Source organism: Phodopus roborovskii, unplaced genomic scaffold (assembly GCF_943737965.1).
Source record: "Phodopus roborovskii unplaced genomic scaffold, PHOROB, whole genome shotgun sequence".
NCBI classification, from domain to species: domain Eukaryota; kingdom Metazoa; phylum Chordata; class Mammalia; order Rodentia; family Cricetidae; genus Phodopus; species Phodopus roborovskii.
This window is the reverse complement of record NW_026125562.1, coordinates 2,363,899-2,384,907: the sequence shown is the minus strand read 5'-3', so window position 1 is coordinate 2,384,907 and position 21,009 is coordinate 2,363,899. Positions and strand designations below refer to the sequence as shown.

The following is a 21,009-nucleotide window of genomic DNA, read 5'->3' as shown; positions in this document are numbered from 1 at the left end:
ACAATCATAATCAAAGAAAAAAAGAGGCCACCCATTTGACAAGGGGCATGGGAGGGCTTGGGGGAAGGAGAAAAAGGAGGAGGGAAGGAATGTCATTGTATTTTAATTAAAAATGTGTTAAATAAAAAAGAAAGAAGGCTCTCCTAAGCATTCTGTGGGGTAAGGTGGTTTGCTTGTTTTAAAGCTAAGGTTTCTGCTGACCTGAATGGCAGTTTAATATATTGTTGTTTTGGTTACTTCAGACAAAAGCTATTTATGGCTCTCCTTCCTGAAGTTGAACTCAGGTAGGGAAATGCTTTGTTTCATTTTTAATTGCACCTCAAAAGCCTTCATTTACAGGGACAACTGTTCTACAGTGTAAGGTTAACAGCATTGCCCCCTGTCTTATTTAACAATGCTGTAAGATTATAAAGCAGCCATTAATCTTTTTTAAAATCTTATCTTCATATGCAGAAATTAATAAAGATTTTGACATTTAGAATACTTTAAAAATGATCCTCAAACATTTTTTTTTTAGTGGGAACCAGAGTAGCAGACTGGTGGGTAGAGCCTGGATAACCTGCTTTGTAAAAACTGATGTTTTTTCTTTTTGTAATTTAATGATTTATCATTCCTACTTCATTGTCACAAAGAAATGAACAGGCAGAAATTAAACTGGGAAAATTGAAGGCTTGTCATGATCATTTTTATGGATCCCAGATAAGAAAATCAACCCACACATAGGCATCAGTCAGGTACCTGAGTATGGTGGCTGTGGTGCATGGGTTGCCTGTGCCCTGGCTCTGTGTGATTAGACACTAAGAGTTTTGACATATGCCTAACAATAGATTTCTTTTAAAACTGATTAATATTCAAATTTTGGAATTGGGGCCATTTATCATGAAGCTAGAAGAATAAAATATCAAAACATAGACTTTCTTATATAAAGAAAATCAATTGAAAGCCAGAATGAACAGTTGCTGATTTCATGTGTTATGGCAATTTATGACATAAATTAATTCTATCCTAAAGAATAATTAGTGAGGTATTTACATATATATATTTACATATAAAGGATTAAAATCATATTACATTTCATAACTACTGTCATTAATAACATCACTATTACCCAAAGAAACATTAAGTTCTGTTTCAGCTTGAACCCATTGAGATCAACACTGACTTCCCAGAGTCTAGTGAAGTATGTTTTCTTACTCTTAGCCATTGTAACTGGAGTGAGAACAAATCTCAAAGTAATTTAATTTGTATTTCCCTGGGGGTGAGGATGATGAACATTTTAAGAATATTTCATAGCCATTTGTAGTTCTTCTGAGAACTCTGTTCAGCTCCATAGCCCCCTTTTAAACTGGGTAGTTTGTTTCATGTTTCATTGTGTGAGATGTACATCCTTCATCAGATGTGTAGTTAGCAAGGATTTGTCTCCATTCTGTAGGCCACCTCTTCAATAGATTAGCCATTTCCTTTGCAGTTCAGAACATCTTTAATTTTATGGAGTCTCAATAGTTAACTGCTAGTCTTATTCCCCTGACAGCTGGAGCTTTATTCGGAAAGTCCTTCTGAATATCCTGTATCTTGAAGTGCATTCCCTACTCTCCTGTATCCTGAAGTGCATTCCCTACTCTCCTGGAAGATTCAGAGTTTCAGGTCTAACATTGGGGTATTTGATCTATTTGGAATTGAGAAGTGGGGGAGGATCTATGAGGAGTTAATGGAGGAGTTGGGGGGGTATGATCAAAATACTTTGTATGAAATTCTTAAAAACTTAATAAAAACACTCGCCACAACAAACACAGCAATAGAAAACATGAAAACATTTACATTTGTTCCTCTCATGTGTGAAGGGCAGGTTTGTAAGGCTATCTTTAAAAGTTCCAGGCTACAGAGGTGAGTTGTATGTCATGGTGAATCCTATTGTCCAGGGAGGAACTGCCCAGCCTCCACCCTACTGGCCTAATGGAGTAAGACCCTACTGAGGTGATTCCATTCCCTGGTCCAAGACAGTGTTTTTCTTGTGTGGCCTGTGGTTCTGAGGAGCCTTGCCTGTGTGGTCAGTCAGTTTCTCACCTAGGCGTGGGTGTGTAGGTTGGGTCCATCACCACTCTACTTAGCACCACTGCTGATTTTTACTTCTCATGCTACTTTTGTTAACCACGGCTGTGTCACTGACATAAAAAAACAGTGATGGTAACTGTTGGCTAGAGTTCCCTGGGAATCAGCCAGTAACTCACCATTGAACTATGCACCGGAAACTGAGAAGCCAGCCGAGAAAGTTATGCCAGTAACAGTCTAATAATTTGAAATCTTTACTCATTTTATTTGTAAAAATCAATACCACCAAGTCCTCAGAAATGCTTCTTAAGATTTTTTTTAAAGTTTAGATATGCGTGTGTATGTGTGTGTGTGTGGGGGGGTGTGTGTGTGTGTCTGTTTGTCTGTCTGTCTGTCTGTCTGTCTGTCTGTGTATGCTGTGTATGTGTGCAGGTACCCACAAAAGCCAGAAGAGGGTATTAGACCCCTGCATCTGGAGTTACAGGTGATTGTGGGCCTCCCAACTTGGATGCTGGGATTTAGTCCCTCATCTTCTGGCAAGAGAAGCCAGTGCTCTTAACCTCTTAGCCATCTCTCCAGCCCCTCTAAAAGGCTTTGAAGTAACTCAATAAATATATATATATATATATATTGCTGTATTGACTTATAAGTAAAAGGATATGATGACAGTTTAATTTAAAAATTACTTTGAGTTTCCTGGTGGCCAAAAGATGGTTTGTAGTTAATTCTTTTTTGTTTTTTCTTACCCTGTAAACAATCTGCTTCAATATCCATTCAGAAATTTATTTAAAGCCAGGTGCTGTTGGAAGGACTCTTGGGGTACAAAGATGAAACATATATTCTCTGCTCCTGAAGTGTTTACTGTTTCTTGGAACAATAGTTGGGCAAACTGGTATTACAATCCAGCACGCCTATTTCCAGAACAGGTGTGTGCCATGGGCTGCAGAGCGGAGAAGATGAATGTGTGATCTGCAAGTTAGCCTTACACTTAGGAGTGTGATCATTCCAGTGAAACTACACTTTCCATGCACGTATACTGTCATTAAGAAAATGTAAAATAAAATTTGGTGGACTAAGGAGATGGCCCAGTGGGCAAACACTTACCACTCAAACACAAAGAGCTGGGTTTGGATCCCTAACCCCTGTGTAAGGCTAGACACAGTGGCGAGTGTGTGCAATCCCTGCTTTCAAATGGCCAACTCCCTGGTGTCCATAGCAGTGAACAGCAAGAGAAGCTGTTGAAAACAGGGTGGAAATTAAGGACTGGCTTTTAAGGTTGTCCCCTGACCTCCATATGCCTGTTGTGGTCTCATCTTACCCTCAAATATTAAGAACAAACAAACAATAACAAAACCAAAAAACAACTTTATGACTTTAAATGACGTTACTTACTATATTTTAGCAATTTAAAAACATTACAAATAAGTTGAGGTCAGACTGGGAGAAGAATCATTCTAGTGTTTTAGTACCTGGCTGGCACAAAGAAACCTCTTTTTCCTCTGTCTATCTTCTTCTCTTGAGATTATATTTTTGTCGTATTAGGGTCCAGGTGAAGTACTTTGAAAATACCATGCTGCCTAGCTGAGGGTTATTCACAGAATAGTGCCCATGAAACCCTATTGGCACCTGCAGACCCACAGGCAAAATGCACAGGTGTGATTCTCAGGCAACTGAATACCCGTTTTTATTTTGTGTTTAATTTTTAGGAGCTATATGATTTACCCAATATAATTAGGGGGGGACAGTGAGATGGCTTATCAGGTAGAGGTGCTTGTCACCAAGCCTGACAACTTGAGTTCGGTTCCGGGAACCCACATGGGTTGTCGCCTCCTGAAGCAAGATGGCTCTCTCTACCCCAGCACAACGGTGGCCCTTTGTGAGCTGCTCCCACATCTCTGCTGTAATTTTGACTGAAAGTGGCCATCTTTGCAGTAGCTGTTTGGTTAGGTCTAGCTAGACTGCTTCATAGGACTTGGTGGTACTTTACTTTTTTTTTTTTAATGTTACATAGATGTTGAGTATCTTTTTGCTGTTTCCATCACTCTAGTTTAAATACTCATCTATCTATTCACGTCTTTGTTTAGGGGCAGAGAGCTAAAGAGGCATGTGAATGCAGGGTGTTTTTGCTATTAGAATTCATCATTGATCACTTGGTACTCCTGAGAGGGATACAGACCCACTCGGCCTTTCCACATATAAAGAATAAAATTAGCTGACTCAGCCTGTCATCACTTTCATACCTGTCATCACTTTGTACCCCATTCGTGGTCATCATTTCAGTGAATGCCAGTGCTGACTAGAGATATGGGTGCAATCTTATTAAGTCTCTCTTCTTCCATCCCTTATTCTTTCCATGAGACCTAGAGTTCTTTTCCTGCTTTCACCCTTCTAGTCTCAATAGCTGACATGCCTTACTAGGTTCTAATTGTGTGGTTCTAATTGTTTTGTGTTTTCTGTCTAACTCTTGTCATTATAAAAAGAAAGCTGTATATTTCCTCATGGAGCCGTATATTTTCTCTGCAAGGAGACGTTGCTATAACTTAGTAGTTAAGGATGTGGGCACTAAAGTTATAAGGAATGGACTTGGACCTAGACTCTCCATTACTTTGGCAAATGTGATTTTGTTAAGTATGAATAAATCTCTAAGCCGATAGAAAATAAAACCAAATTATTCCTGATTGGGTTGTCCTGAGGACTAAATAGTATCAGTAATTCTCATAGAAGCTGGAACAGAACAGTCACTCATAACACCTAAAATGTAATGCTGAGCCTTGCTCAGTTCTTCTACCTAAGACCCTTTAACCCCAACACATCTAGGATTAAGCTGAGATCTCTTTGGCCTGCTGGGGTCTGTGTCCAGTGTTAATCACTTCCCCTGCCCACTCTTCTCACACACACCCTGACTCTGGCTGTTTCTTTCCTCATCCATACAGGAGCCATTTCCGTCTTAGAGACTTTTACCCCTCACATTGTGTGGTGTGCCAATTACTTCAGAAAATTGCTTTCATGCTTCAGGACTCCCAGGGAAACTCCACTCATTTGCATAGCAGTTGCCACCCTATTGTGCAACTCCAGGTTTATTTTCGGTGCTCTGATGCTTGGGTGCCCAATTTTTGGCACTTTCAATGAACTTTTCACCATATTAATAAATCACAATCCACTTGGAGATTTATCTTAGGAAATTCACAATGTCTAGCATATAATAGGCATCTCATTGATGTCTTTAAAATAAATATAGGGCTACTTGAATTTCATGTATCTCATTAAATAATCTTCTCGTGTAGAAACATATAATGATGTAAAAATTAAGTTATTTTATTCTGATTCCTAAGTGTTAAAATTCTAATAATTTGCATGATCTCATGGAAATAAGTAAGATGGCTTAATAAAGTTACATAACTTTTGGTTGAGAAATGTTTATGAAATAATAAGATGGGCTAGTTTTGTGCTGTGAGATATCTATCTGAAGGCAATTTGATTAAGCCTTTACAGATGACACAAAAGACCAGGAAACTCCTTTTAATCTCCAAAGATGAATAGACTGAAGGAAAGCTTGTGTTGGCTGACATTGTGTGAGCCACATTTCTAGCTGTGGGCCTTCTTCAGTGATCTCCAGTTTTCTTTCTTTAGAAAAGACTGAGATGCATGTTGGCTTCTTAGATACTCTAAGAAGATTATGGAATTTTGCAAAAGGTTCCTTAGAGAACTATTTAGAGGACTATTAGGCCAGGTCTGTTTAAATGAGCCCTTTATTTTTAGTTTTTGTTTTTTATTTGTTTGTTTTTGTTTTGAGTAATTTTTCTTTTTTTCATTTATTTATTTACTTATTTATATTTTACAGATCTGTCCCAGTTCCCTCTCCCTCCTTCCCTTCCTCTCTCCCTCCCTCCTTCTCTCCCTTCCTCTTTTCCTCTTTCCACCCCTAATATGCACCCTGACCACCCTCCCCTCTCATCCTCCCCCACTCCACATGTTGGGTGATGCCATCCAGGAGGCGTCATCTAAATCTGTCAGGTCATTTGAAGTAGGGACTAGGACTTCTCACCTGTCTCTATGTGAAGGGAGTATCCCTCCATGGGGGATGTGCCTGCAATGTCCATTTGTGCACCAGGAATACATCCTGGTTCCACTGTCTGAGGACCCTTAGACTGCTCAGGCCTTCTAGCTAAGACCATTGTTTAGGGGACCTGAGTCTGTCCCATGCTGGATTCCCAGCTAACAGTCTGGGGGCCCATTATCTCCTCCTTGTTCAGGTCAGCTGTCTCTATGTGTTTCTGCAGCCTTGTCTTGTCCTCCCTCTGTGCTTCTGGATTCTAGTTTGGCTCAGTGTTTAGTTGTGGGTGTTTGCTTCTGTTTCTAACAGGTACTAGATTAGGGCTCCATGATGCTAGATAATTTAGTTATTGATCTCATTATCAGGGAAGGGCATTTATGGTAGCCTTTCCACTGTTGCTCAGATTGTTAGTTGGAGTCAGTCTTGTAGGTCTCTGGACAGTTTTTTTTTTTTGGTTCAGTTTTCTCTTCAAACCTATTTTATGTTCTCTCTCTCTTTCTCTTTTCTGTCTACTATTCCTCCCCTGACCCCTACCCTTCACTTTCTCCTAGTACCCTTCCCATTCACTGCCCCTACTACTCCCCTTGTGCTCTGGAGAACTTGTCCATTCCCCCTTCTGTGAGGGACCTTATATGAAACTCTTAGAATACACCTTGTAATCATAGTTCCTCTGGTGGGGTGAATTATAGGCTGGTGATCATTTGCTCTATGTCTAAAATGCATATATGAGTTAGTACATACCATATTCCTCTTTTTGTGACTGGGTTACCTCATTCAGGATGGTTTCTTTAAGTTCCATCCACTTGCCTCAGATTTCAAGATTCTACTATTAGGGAAGGGTATTTATGGTAGCCTTTCCACAGTTGCTCAAATTGTTAGTTGGTGGCAGTCTTGTAGGTCTCTAGACCATTCTTTAGGTTCAGTTTCCTCTTCAAACCAATAATGGCTCCCTCTTTTATGTTCTTTCTCTCTCTCCTCTTTCTGTCTTCTATTCCTGACTCAATCTTCCTAGTCTCACGTGCTTTCCTCTCCTCCCCTTCTCTGTCTCCCACTTCTCTCTCCATTCACTTCCCACCCCCCTTCCGATGTGCTCTGGGGGACTTATCCCTTCTCCCTTCTGTGAGAGACTTTATATGAATCTCTTAGAGTAGACCTTGTATCCTAGTTTCTCTGGTGGTGTGAATTATTAGCTGGTGATCCTTTGCTCTAGGTCTAAAATCCATATATGAGCGAGTACATACCATATTCCTCTTTTTGTGACTGTGTTACCTCATTCAGGATGGTTTCTTCTAGTGCCAAGCACTTGCCTGCAGATTTCAAGATTCTGTTATTTTTTTTTTCTGCAAAAGTAGTATTCCATTGTGTTGATGTGCCATATCTTCTTTAGCCATTCTTCAGTTGAGGGGCATCGAGGTTTCTTTCAGGTTCTTGCTAGTACAAATAATTCTTCTATGAACATAGTTGAGCACATGTCTTTGTTGCATGGATGTGGATCATTTGGGTATATACCTAAGAGGGGGATTGCCAGGTCTTGTGGTAAACTAATTCCCATTTTCCTGAGGAACCGCCATACTGGTCTCCAAAATGGCTGTATGAGTTTGCACTCCCACCAGCAGTGGAGGAGTGCTCCCATTTCTCCACATCCTCTCCAACATGAGTCATCACTGGTGTTTCTAATTTTAGCCATTCTGGCAGGAGTAAGATGGTATCTCATAGTTGTTTTGATTTGTATTTCCCTGATAGCTAAGGATATTGAGCACTTTCTTAAGTGTCTTTCAGCCTTTTTTATTTCCTCTATTGAGAGTTCTTTCTTCAGTTCTGTACTCCATTTTTAATAGGGTTATTTGGTGTTTTGTTGACTAGTTCCTTGGGTTCTTTGTATATTTTGGAGATCAGCCCTTTGTCGGATGTAGGATTTGTGAAAATCTTTTCCCAGTCTGTGGGCTGCCTTTTGGTCTTGTCCACTGTGTCGTTTGCCTTATAGACGCTTCTAAGATTGAACAGGTCCCACTTACTAATTTTTGATCTTAGTGCCTGTACTCCTGGAGTTATTTTCTGGAAGCGGTCTCCTATACCAATTTGTTCAAGGGTACTTCCTACTTTCTCTTCTAAGAGGTTCAGTGTGGCTGGATTGATGTTGAGGTCTTTGATACACTTGGAATTGAGTTTTGTGCATGGCTACAGACATGGGTCTATCTGCAGTCTTCTACACACCCTCATCCAATTGTGCCAGCACCATTTATTGAAGATGCTGTCCTCCCCACATTGTATTCTTTTAGCTGTTTTGTCGAAAATCATAGGTGTGTGGGTTTATATCAGGATTTTCAGTTCGATTCCATTGGTCTACCTGTCTAGTTTTATGCCAATACCAGGCTGTTTTCAGAACTATAGCTTTGTAGTAGAGCTTAAAGTCAGGGATGGTGATGCCTCCTGAAGTACTTTTATTGTAGAGATTTGTTTTGGCTATACTGGGTCTTTTGTTTTTCCATATAAAGTTGATTATTATCTTTTCAAGGTCAGTGAAGAATTGTGGTGGGATTTTAATGGGGATTGCATTGAATCTGTAGATTACTTTTGGCAAGATTGCCATTTTTCTATGTTTATCTCACCTATCCAAGAGATCTTTCCATTTTCTGGTATCTTCTTTAATTTCTTTCTTTAGAGCAACAAAGTTCTTATTATATAGGTCTTTCACTTGTTTGGTAATCATTATCCCAAGATACTTTATGTTGTTTGTGGCTATTGTAAAGGGTGATGTTTCTCTGATTTCTTTCTCAGCTTCTTTGACATCTGAATAAAGTAGGGCTACTGATTTTTTTGAGTTTATCTTGTATCTTGCTAGTTTGCTGAAGGTATTTATCAGCTGTAAGGGTTCCCTGGTAGAGTTTATTGGGTCACTTATGTAAACTATCATATCATCTGCAAATAGAAACAGTTTGACTTCTTCCTTTCCAATTTGGATCCCCTTGATCTCCTTTTGTTGTCTTATAGCATTAGCTAGAACTTCAAATATGATATTGAAGAGACATGGAGAGAGTGCAGCCTTGTCTTGTTCCTGATTTTAGAGGAATGGCCTTAAGCTTCTCTCCATTCAGTTTGATGTTGGGTGTTGGTTTGCTGTATATTGCTCTTATTATGTTTAGGTATGTTTCTGTTATCCCTGACCTCTCCAAGACCTTTATCATGAAAGGGTGTTGAATTTTGTCGAAGGTTTTTTCAGCATCTAGGGAAATGATCATATGGTTTTTCTTTTTCAGTTTGTTTATATGGTAGATCATGTTGATAGATTTTTATGTTAAACCATCCCTGCAATCCAGGGATGAAGCCTACTTGGTCATGGTGGATAATTTCTCTGATGTATTCCATTTGCCAGTATTTTATTGAATATTTTTGCATCGATGTTCATCAGGGATATTGTTCTGTAGTTTTCTTTCTTAGTTGTGTTTTTGTGATTGTGGCCTCATAGAAAGAGTTTGATGATGAACTTTCTGTTTGTATTGTTTGGAATAATTTGAGGAGTATTGGTATTTGTTCTGCCTTGAATTTCTGGTAGAATTCTGAACTGAAGCCATCTGGCCCTGGGCTTTTCTTTGTTGGAAGGCTTTCGATGACTGCTTCTATTTCATTGTGGGTTATAGGTCTATTTAAGTTGTTTGTCTGTTCTTGATTTAATTTTGGTAAGTGATAATTATCCAGAAATTTGTTCATTTCTTTTGAATTTTCAAATTTTGTGGAATACAGGTTTTCAAAGTATGACCTGAATATTGTCTGGTTTTCCTGTGTCCATTGTTATGTCCCCGTTTTCGTTTCTGATTTTGTTAATTTGCATGTTCTCTCCCTGATTTTTCGTTATTTTCCATAAAGTTTTGTCTATCTCGTAGATTTTCTCAAAAAACCAACTCTTGCAGTGTATCCTCATTCTCGTTGAATATTAGAAAGTCTTTAATTTCTTTCTTTATTTCTTCTTTGACCCAGGAGTGGTGCAATTGCACATTGTTAAGTTTCCATGAGTTTGCAGGTTTTCTGCTATTTGTGTTGTTGTTGAATTCCAATTTTAAAGCATGGTGGTCCGATACAATACAGGGGACTATTCCTATTCTCTTGTATCTGTTGAGGTTTGTTATGCCACCTAGTATGTTGTCGATTTTAGAGAAGGTTCCATGTGGAGCAGAGAAGAAGGTATATTCTTTTGTGTTTGGATGGAATGTTCTATAGATGTCTGTTAAACCTAGTTGAGACATAACTTGTCAGTTCTTTTGTTTCTTTGTTGTGTTTCTGATTGGTGGTCCTGTCTAGTGGTGACAGTGTATTGTTTTCCTGGTTTCTATTTTGTTGATTTCAGCCCTCAAGTTGATTATTTCCTGATGTTGACTCCTCCGGTGTGAGTTTGCTTCTTTTTGTTCTAAGTCTTTCAGTTGTGCTGTTAATTCTCTTATGTGACTATCCTCTGTTTTCTTCATATGGGCACTTAGTGCAATGAACTTCCCTCATAACACTGCTTTCAAGGTGTCCCGTAAGTTTGGGTATGTTGTGTCCTCATTCTCGTTGAATTTTAGAAAGTCCTTAATTTCTTTCTTTATTTCTTCTTTGACCCAGGTGTGGTCCAATTGCACATTGTTCAGTTTCCATGAGTTTGCAGGTTTTCTGCTATTTGTGTTGTTGTTGAATTCCAATTTTAAAGCATGGTGGTCCGATACAATACAGGGGACTATTCCTATTCTCTTGTATCTGTTGAGGTTTGTTATGCCACCTAGTATGTTGTCGATTTTAGAGAAGGTTCGATGTGGAGCAGAGAAGAAGGTATATTCTTTTGTGTTTGGATGGAATGTTCTATAGATGTCTGTTAAACCTAGTTGAGACATAACTTGTCAGTTCTTTTGTTTCTTTGTTGTGTTTCTGATTGGTGGTCCTGTCTAGTGGTGACAGTGGTGTGTTGAAGTCTCCCACTATAAGTGTGTGAGGTTTTATGTGAGGTTTGAGTTTTAGTAGCATTTCTTTTATGAATGTGGGTGCCCTTGTATTTGGGGCAGAGATGTTCGGAATTGAGACTTTGTGTTGATGGATTTCTTCTGCGATGAATATGAAATGACCTTCTTCATCTCTTTTGATTAATTTTGGTTTGAAGTCTAAGTTGTTAGATGTTAGGATAGCCACACTTGCTTGCTTCTTGGGTCCATTTGATTGGAAGATCTTTTCCCAGCCCTTTTCCTTGAGGTAATGTCTATCTTTGAACCTTAGATGTATTTCTTGTATGCAGGAGAAGGATGGATTCTGTCTTCGCATCCATTCTGTTAGCCTGTCTCTTTTCATAGGTGAGTTAAGACCATTAATGTTGAGTAAGGTCCATTGATTGTCGATGCTTGTTTGTTTTAGATTTGTTGTTGGCAATGATAGTGTGAATATATTTGTCCTGCTTTACCCTTGGTTTCTGGTGTAGTGAGATTATCTGTTGCCTACGACTTTGTGGGCATAGTTAACTTCCTTGGGTTGGAGATTTCCTTCCAAAACTTTCTGTAGGGCTGGATTTGTAGATAAGTATTGGGAAAATCTGGGTTTGTCATTAAATAGCTTGTTTTCTCCATTTATAGTGATTGAGAGGTTTGCTGGGTATAGTAGCCTGGTCTGGCATCTGTGAACTCTTAATACTTGTAGAAATCTATCCAGGACTTTCTGGCCTTGGGAGTTTCCATGAGAAGTCACGTCTAATTTTGATAGGTCTGCCTTTATATATTACCTGTCCTTTTTCCTTCGTTGCTCTTAATATTCTTTCTTTATTCTGTATGTTAGGTGTTTTGATTATTATATGTTGAGGGGTCTTTTTTCTTTGGTCCAGCCTATTTGGGGTTCGGTATGCTTCTTGTACTTCCATGGGCATGTCCTTCTTCAGATTGGGAAAGTTTTCCTCAATGATTTTGTTGAATATGTTTTCTGCACCTTTGAGCTGGACTTCTTCCCCTTCCTCTACGCCTATTATTCTTAGGTTTGGCCTTTTCACGGTGTTCTACATTTCCTGGATGTTTTGTGTTAAGAATTTTTGGGATTTAAGATTTTCTTTGGTTGATGAATCTATTTCTTCTAGTTTATCTTCAGCGCCTGAGATTCTCTCTTCCATCTCTTGTATTCTGTTGTTTATGCTTGTGTCTGTAGTTCCAGATTGTTTGCCTAGTTTTTCTACTTCCAGCATTCCTTCGGTTTTTGTTTTCTTTATTGTCTCTATTCAGTTTCAAGTCTTGAACCGTTTCCTTCACCTGTTTGTTTTTTTTTTTTTTCTTTGCTTTCTGTACTTTCTTTAAGAAATTTGTTCATTTCCTCCATATTTTTGTTTGTTTTCTCACATAGTCTTTGAGGGCCTCTATCATTTTTATGACGATAATTTTTAAGTCGTTCTCTTCTGCTTCACCTGCTTTGGGGTGTTAAGTTTTAGTTGGTATAGACTCCCTAGATTCTGGTGATGTTATGCTTGTCTTTCTGGTTTTAGGTGTTTTCTTGTATTGTCGTCTTCCCATTGCTTCTTCTAGTTGGTGTAGGTGGGGTCTCTTTCTCTCTATGGTATTCCCCAGGTGGGCTTAGGTGGGTCAGATATTCAATGTCTGTAGCTCTGTTGGTCCAAGCTCTCTAGGAAGTCTCTCCTCAGGCAGGGGCCCAGCAATGGGGTGTCAAAGATCAGGCTCCAGCAGAAGAACTTTAGCCGAGGCCTCTAGTCGAGGCCTGGTGATAGGGATCAAAGACAATGGGGATCCAAGACTAGGCTGATACTCAGGATGTTTCTGCACTGATAGGCAGATCTATCTGGGGCCTGATACTCTCCAGCTCAAGCCTCTTTGGCAGTGGCCTGGCAGTGGGGGTCAAGGATCCAGCCTGCAGGACCCCAGAGTGGCCCTGTGTGGATAGGAGGATCTCTGGGAGGGGCCCGGAACTTCAGTAGAGGACTGGCGGTGGGGGTCAGAGACCAGTCAGGTGGGGATTCTGGGTGGTTCTGTGGATAGGCAGGTCTAGTATGCTCAGAGCAGCTCCAGGAAGTTCCCCAAAGGTGTCAGGAGTGTTGACTCCACCCTCTGTCCCAGCATTCAACCACAGAGGTGGGACAGTGAGTAGGGTAGGGCACAGGGTAGGGGGAGGGCAAGCTCTTGGTGGGGGTGGGTGGGGGTGTATTAGAGCTCCAACAGTGCTCTTGATGGGGACAAGACATAGGGGGAGCTAGATCGGGGCCAATCCAGGGAGTTCCCAGGGAAGGGTGTAAGGGGGATTCCACCTGAATTGGTCCCAGACTCACCTCTGTTCGAGGCCTGGTGATCTGAGTGAGCCCTTTCAGTACAAAGTGCTAGGTCACTTCCACATAACGTGGAGGTGTGGGTTGGTTCACTAATTGCTGCTGCCTGTAATCTAGGAGCTGCTGGATGCTCTTTTGCTTTCCTAATACCATTTGCAAATGAAAACACTGCCTGGGGCAGTGGCTGATTTCAGAAGCAGATCATGAAAACTGTGTATTGGAGAAGTGGATGTAGGCGAGCAAGATCGCAACGTGAAATGGCAGTGCTGTGAAAGGGCACGGGGATGAGTTCCAAGGGTCTTTCAGGGGCAGATCTAGTATAATATGGAAATCAGTTCTTATTCAAAAGAAAAAATACAAGATGGGATGATGGTTTTCTTTTTAATGTGAATTGTTGTTTTGTCTGTGTCAGGGTGTCAGGTTCCCAGGAACTGTAGTTATAGACAGTTGTGAGCTACCATGTGGGTGCTGGGAATTGAACCCAGGTCCTCTGGAAGAACAATCTGTGCTCTTAACCACTGAGACATCTCCCTTTTTTATTTTAATTTTAATTAACTAATTTATTTATTTATGTATTGGTCAAGACAGGATTTCTCTGTGTAACCCTGGCTGTCCCCGAACATGCTGGCCTCAAACTCACAGGCCTGCCTCTGCCTCCCAAGTGCTGGGATTAAAGATGTGTGCCACTGCCAGCTCGTATGTATGTATGTATGTATGTATGTATGTATGTATGTATCAGTTAATAAATGAGGAAGAATGATGGAACTGGAAAGTCTAAGTAGACGATGGCAAGGATGAGTGATGATGTCCATTTTGACAAATGGTTTAGAAATAAGACAGACTCAGGACTTTCACATTCACATTATGTGGGGATATTAAAAACTAGACATAGAGAGGTGGGGCAGTGGCAAGCAACCATCTTAACCAAATGATGGACCTTAGAACTAACCAGGAGGTGCAACAACTCAACACTGTGTCGTCTGATGTGATGAACTGTGATGTTTGCAGTATGAATTATTTCTGCCAGTTAGACTTCAGTTCTCAGGTACTGTCAATGCTGGAAGAACAGTTGGTGAATCTATGGTAAATTATCAGACAAATGAATAATGTGGGGTGTCTTTTAAGACTAGCTGCCTGGACTCTTCATAAAATTCAATGCAAAAGAAGAAATCTTAAAATGCATCTACTCTAAGGTTGTATCTTCTAGAAATGGCTGTGTAAGCAAGGCATGAACAATGCAGTGACAATAGACACGCTCATGTGGAAGGGGAAAGCTCATGGGGTCCCACCCCTAGACAAAGAACTATAGGCAACTAATGACTGCTGAGAGAGTGAGAATTAGCCTCACCCAGGGATGAACCCCTTCTGTGGTTACCCAATACAAAGTGGTCAGATCTGAAACCATATATACACAAAACAAAGATGGACTTAGCAGATTGTATTTATATGCGTTCATGTAACAGTAACATAAAATAAATAAGGCTTTCACTTTGAGTAGTAGTATGGGAGGTGTCAGAGGGAGGTGGCAGAGGAGGGGCTTGAGAGAAGAAAGGGAAGGGTAAGTGATGCAATTATATTTTAATTAAAATGTGCTAAAAGGAAAATATATTTCAAAGATAAGGTAGCCAAAGATAAGGTAACAGGTAGATCTCAGCTTGAGTGAAAAATATTACAGAAAGAGATAGAGGATGGAAAGGTAGAAATTTGAATAGGCAATGGATATCAGTTGTTAATTCTTTTAAAAACCAAGTTTGCAAACAAAATGAAAACTGGGTTTTTGAGGTGTTCTTATGTTATTGGTATGTAGGAAATCATTCTGCCTCCACAAAGATACATGGTGAATGATTTAGCAATGAAGAAAAAAAATGTCTGCACCCTCCTTTCAAACAGGACAGACCAAAAACAACAAACAAACAAAAACAAAATGTATAATAAAGAGCACATGCACTAAAGCATGCCTAAGATTGTTGTTATTGTCACACATTGGAGTAGGTGGTATATTATTCTTTCAGCCTTTACGTTAGATTCTTAAATAAACAATGAATAGAATCAAAGCATAGCAAATATAGGGGGAGGCAGTCTGGTGGGCTCAGCTGTGTTTGGGACCTCTCTAATGATGCTCAAGCCCACCTCATCTGTCCCTCAACCCTGTTTGTTTGTGCACACAGCAGAACACCCAGGCGTGTACAGTGCATGGCTAGTTTAGTGCTCTCAGTCACTGTGAAAGTCTCCTGGGAATATTACTAGAGAAGCTTAAAGCATAGAGAGCTGTTTAGTATTTCCAGTGTTGATGACGTTGCAGACATTCAAAAATGGTTGGTTGGAAACAACTATTGAACAGGATAATCAGGCTAGAGGCTTGTTGTAAAAGCAACAGCACCGAGTGACATGGTTCAAATCTAGCAAACACTTGTTGAGCTTAATAATGGAAATGAACTTGTGAAAGTGAAGTAAAGTTAACATCAGCTCCAGTGAGGCAATGCCTGTTTTTCAGGCTTCGTGACTGATTTTCAACTCTTTCGACTTTGATTGATGCTTCTTGCTTTTCTTGATTTTCTGACTTTGTGAGTGATCAAAGCACTTTAGTAGAAGCCCGCTGCTGTTTTTCCTACACATGGGGAAAATGTGGGTTTGGTGCGACCATCTTCAGAGGGTGGCATTTGCAACCATGGTGAGCTATGAGTCTCTTGTCACTTAATTATGTAAAAAAAAAAAAAAAAAAAAAAAAAAAAAACCTGTAAGAGAGCAGTTGCATAATCCCCCAGAGAGTAATTATTGCCAGTCTTGGCAGAATGCAAGGCTTTTAATCTGTAAATAAGCGATTCTGTGTGGAGGGGCAACATGCAGAGTGGTACTGTCTTGGAAAGGTCTCATGAATCTTTAAAGGGACAGCAGGGGCTGCAAGTGCCAATTGGTTGCTGTTCGAATTTCAAAGGGTTGATGATGCATCCCTGGGGGTTTTAACCCCTCCTGAAATATCTAAGCCTCTGAGAATGATTCCTGTAAAGGGTAAAAGGTGTCTAAGTTAAGTCCATGACAAATCTGAAAGCAAAGAAAGCGAGATGAGTTTTCTCCAAATTTATAAATAAATGAAACCAAAATGAGATACAATATTGACAGTCTGGGCTTTGGAAACAAATAAAAACAAAGATACAATAATTATCTAATATGTTACTCACTTATTGGAGTTATTGGAGGTTTTTTTTTTTTTTGTTTTTTTTTTTATTTTCTATTCCTTAGTTTTGAGATGGTTTCATGTAGCCCAGAGTAAGTCTGAGCTCACTGTATAGCTGAAGATGACTATGAACTCCTAATATTTCTTCAGTTGCTCATGTGAGTTTGGATTATAGACATGTCCCATACCAGCCATCAGAAGATTAAGTTTATGAAATTACTTTGGCATTATTGACATATCATAAGTGACATTTATTTAAAGTTTTGGCATAAGTACATAAAAATGTAAGATATTTGTCATGGCTGCTCATGTTCCCAAAAGAATTAATTTACTAAGCTGAGAGAGGTCGTTGCTTATGTCTACAACATCAGTATTCCCTTGAGAAACTGAGGCAGAAGGATTACTTTGAGTTCAAGGCCATTCTGGGCTATATAGCGAGTACCAAGTTAGCCTGGGTGACAATTTAATAACTTTTCATAAACAAACAAACCCAGAATTAATTTGCCTCTGAGATATGTGTTTAGGTGGATATGTGTCCTTTAGATATTAGAAGTGAACCTGACATCTGGTTCTTAAGTGGTCCATAGAATCTTTCTGTTCATCCACCTGCTGTTCCAGTTGCGTGCATCCAAGGTCAGCTCGGATCCATAGTTAACCCTGCATCCCAACATAGGAGCCCTCTCCTTTGTCTTCTCAAGGACTGGGTTGTGTAACAGTGCCTCTTCGTGGGTAACTTTCTGCTTCCTGTCATGTTTGTTCCCCTTTGCAGTGCCACTCAGCAGCCTCTGTCCTCCCTTCACTTTCACTCTTTCCCAGTAGCAGGATCTGCTCCAAACAACCTTTGCCCCAGTCCCTGTCCCCATAAAAGTCCCTATTGTCAAGTTTCCTATGCAGTGCTGATCTCCATCTTCCTGGCCACCGGGAACATCTGATGTAGTTTGTCTCCTCATCTACTTTACATGGCTTACGGTATACCTGTCCTCCTGAATTCTCCCCTTCAGCATTGGCCACTCTTTCTCGCATTCCTTTGTGGGCTTCTCCTCCTGATCTCCTAATATTTGGTGGTCCAAGTGTGCCTCAATCAATGTCATGGTTAATGCTTTCTCTACTCTAAAACAGTGGTTCTCAAGTGTGGGTTGAGACCCTCCAATGGTTGCATATCAGATATTGACATCACAATTCACAACAGTACCAAAATTACAGTTATGAAGTAGCAACACATGAGGAACTGTGTTAAAAGGTTGCAGCATTAGGAAGGTTGAGAACTGCTGTTAAAGATTCCAGGCCTTAGGTCTGAAGTCCATACACCTGGGATATATACTTACGCACCCAATTACTGTCTGGCTATCAATGGCACCTCAGGTGTAACATAGTTGTTGTGTATCATTGGTTGTCCTGTCATCTCTCACTTGGATTTGGTGCATTAGCCTTATGTTTCCCTGCCTTGTGCCTACCCCAGCATCCTTTAGTCTGTCTTCGGCATGACAGTTCCCAAAAGACCCTTAAAAGTCATTACATTTTTGTCTCACCTTTGGCCAGGCATCTGGGATTTCCCATATCAGAATAAAGCCTACTCAATAGGCCCTCCCTTGTCAGATTGCCTTTATTTTTCTCCCCAGCACACCTTCTCTGCTCTACTGTCTTTTCCAGACACTCCTACCTCAGACCACCTCACATCGCTGTCCCCCTCTAGTGAGATTGTTTCTAATCATCTTAGTTAACCTCTACCTGCCCCAGCCTCCTTGCTCTCCAGATCCCTTCTCTAGGCACTATGTAAAACATAAAATAAACAATTTAACTTAGGGCTCTGTTTCCACTTTGTGCATAAGTGTCATTTCATATGGCAATGTAAGTTCCAAGAGGGTAGAAACCATGTTTGTCTGGTCACAGCCAGTTCAAAGTACTGCTGGCTGATCAAAAGTGATAAGGTGGCTTTAGAAGCTAGATAATGCATATAGTCTTTGCTGTGCAGAATCTAGATTTGAAAAAAACATAAAAACATGCACTATATACACGTAGAACATTATTTTGTATGATTCAGACACATGAAAAGATAGAACAACAACAAAAAAAAAAATAGCACACATTTGTCCTTCCTTGACACTTTCATACTAGCACATGTGTGACAGAAGATAGGTCACATTCAGAAAATTCACTATATATTGTTGTTTTCTTTTCCTCAGTTTCTCTGTCTGAAGAATATCCGGACATTCCTGTCAGCCTGCTGTGAGACATTTGGAATGAGGAAAAACGAACTTTTTGAGGCATTTGACCTGTTTGATGTTCGTGACTTTGGAAAGGTACTGATTGCTTGCTTTTTAATTAATTTTTTAAAATATAGGTCTTGGAATTGAACCAGGGTCTTGCATATGGTAGGCAAGGGCTTTTGCCTTTGCCTAGCATTTAATTTTTCCCTGGAGATTATTTAACCAAATCAAAGAGGTCTGTGTATAGTTAAATGTCACATGTTGGTGGTTTAGCAAATAAGAATAAGCCATATTCCAAAGAACAAAGTCAAACAGCAGCAACAGCATTGGAAGTGATTTAAAACAGGGGCATCCTTTATCCACAGGTGCTCTTCCGGCTCTTGCCTCCTCCAAGGATGGATTGCCATTACTTACATCCCAGGGCCAATATACTTCTCCTCCAGCCTTTTGTCTACCTGCAAAGCATCTCACTTTTGGAAGCCAAGATGTGCCCTGTTCTCAATGTGAGAACTTTGGGCAATATTTGGAAAAGACATGAGATAAGGGTATGGGGTGGTGCTAGGAAAAACCCAGGGCTTAATACATACTAAGGATATACTCTCCCTGAGCCCAGCATGACTGAGAGATTGTCAAATTGCTTGCATGTCAGAGATATTTTTCACATGGAAATGGTTTTAGTGTTTTAGTGAACGCTAAACCATGGTGAAAGATAGTTTTGGTCAGGTGAGATTAACTTAGTGGGTACCAGTGCTTGCTACCAAGCCTAATGACTTGTGTGATACCCGGGACTCATATGGAGGAGAGAAGTGACTCTTGCAAGCTGTTTTCTGACTTCCATGTGGATAGGATAGAGTTAGGCATCCCCCATAAGTGAATTAAAAATTAAAATCATACTTTCAAAAATTATAGTATTTTCTGAAGTGATATGAATGTAAACTCCTTTCCTGTGAGTATCCCTGAGTCAGTTAGCTATAATGCATTATGAAAGTAGGTATGAATTAAGAGCAAGAAAAGTAGGCTGAGTCTGGGGTGCAGCTCTGTGCTTCAAAACCTGTCTGACAAGTGCAAGGCTTTGGTTTTGATCCTCCGTTGCAAGTTGGTGGAGAAGGAAAATTTTGTTTTAAGACTTTTTTTTTTAAACTTCAATTGTATGAGTGCTTTGCCTGTATTTATGTCTGTGCACCACACATGTGCCTGGTACCCTTGGAGCCCTGGAACTGGAGGTACAGATGGATGTGAGCCACCATGTGGGTTCTAGGAATCCAACCTGATCTTCTGCAAGAACAACAAGTGCTCTTAACCTTTGAGCCATCTCCCTAGTCCCCATCCTTATTCTTTAATTTGGGTGCTAGCATCTTCTCAAATATTTGCCTGATACTGGCATTTTAATTAACGTCTAAGATGTAATATTTGGTCATGTGACAAAAGCCAAGCATTGGATGGATTTTCTTGTCAAAAACTTTTCACAGAAATGTTAGTGTTTTGATGCTGATGTAGAGCCAAGATGGAAATCTCTTTCATGTGGGGAGGTTGAAGGCAAGTCTCTTTCTGGCTTAGACCTGGAGTCAGTCTGTGGTCTTTTAACAGTTCCCAGCTTTGTGGGTCATCAGACATTTAGGAGAAGTGGAAGAAAACTGAGGAGGTATCATCATGGGTTGCCCTTCTCTCTGACAAGCTGTTGTTTAACTGACTTGGGGTCACAAGTGAAATGTGGAGGGTAAAACATGGTAGCATAAGGAACAGGAAGCCAGGCCATGAGTAAGCAAAGAGAAGCTCTTTTATGTCTGTGCTGTGCTGTACTGTGGCACCACTGAAGACAGGGAAATCAAGTTGAAGCCCAGACAGTGGACACTGCTGTGCTGATTGCTGTTCTGGAAAGTACAAGAGATGTTCCCATTTTCGTACTTCTCCAGTCCTGTCCCTAACCCATAATTCTCTTTTGAGGAAATAGAAAGTGAAAATGATTTAAAGAAATGAAAAATGAAAAACAATATGGCTTTTTAAAGTTTATTAAGGAGTGTCTTCCCTACCCCCCCCCCCGATTTAAGTTCACAAGATATTTTGATTAAGATTGGAGTGTTAAAGACATATCTTTCAAAATGCATGGGTTTTTTTTTTAGTGTTATGTAGGTGGCCTGTCCAATTGAGTAGACCATAGAAGCTCTGGAGGAAAGTTGATTCCAAAATCTTGGATGGAAAGGAATGAACTCTTTTAATTCTTGGAGACAAACAAATTCTATTTCTGGTGTCTTAA

The 21,009-nt window shown here is 40.1% G+C and overlaps 1 protein-coding gene across 3 annotated transcripts in view; it reads left to right on the top strand.

Annotated features, from left to right (window-relative positions):
• The window catches only part of Vav3 (vav guanine nucleotide exchange factor 3), a 328,799-nt gene that overhangs the window by 63,785 nt on the left and 244,005 nt on the right, over positions 1 to 21,009 (top strand). For all 3 annotated transcript variants that reach the window (XM_051177693.1, XM_051177692.1, XM_051177691.1), the window contains exon 2: positions 18,732 to 18,848. In XM_051177693.1, the coding sequence (XP_051033650.1) occupies positions 18,732 to 18,848 (117 nt within the window). The remainder of the gene's footprint in view (positions 1 to 18,731; positions 18,849 to 21,009) is intronic.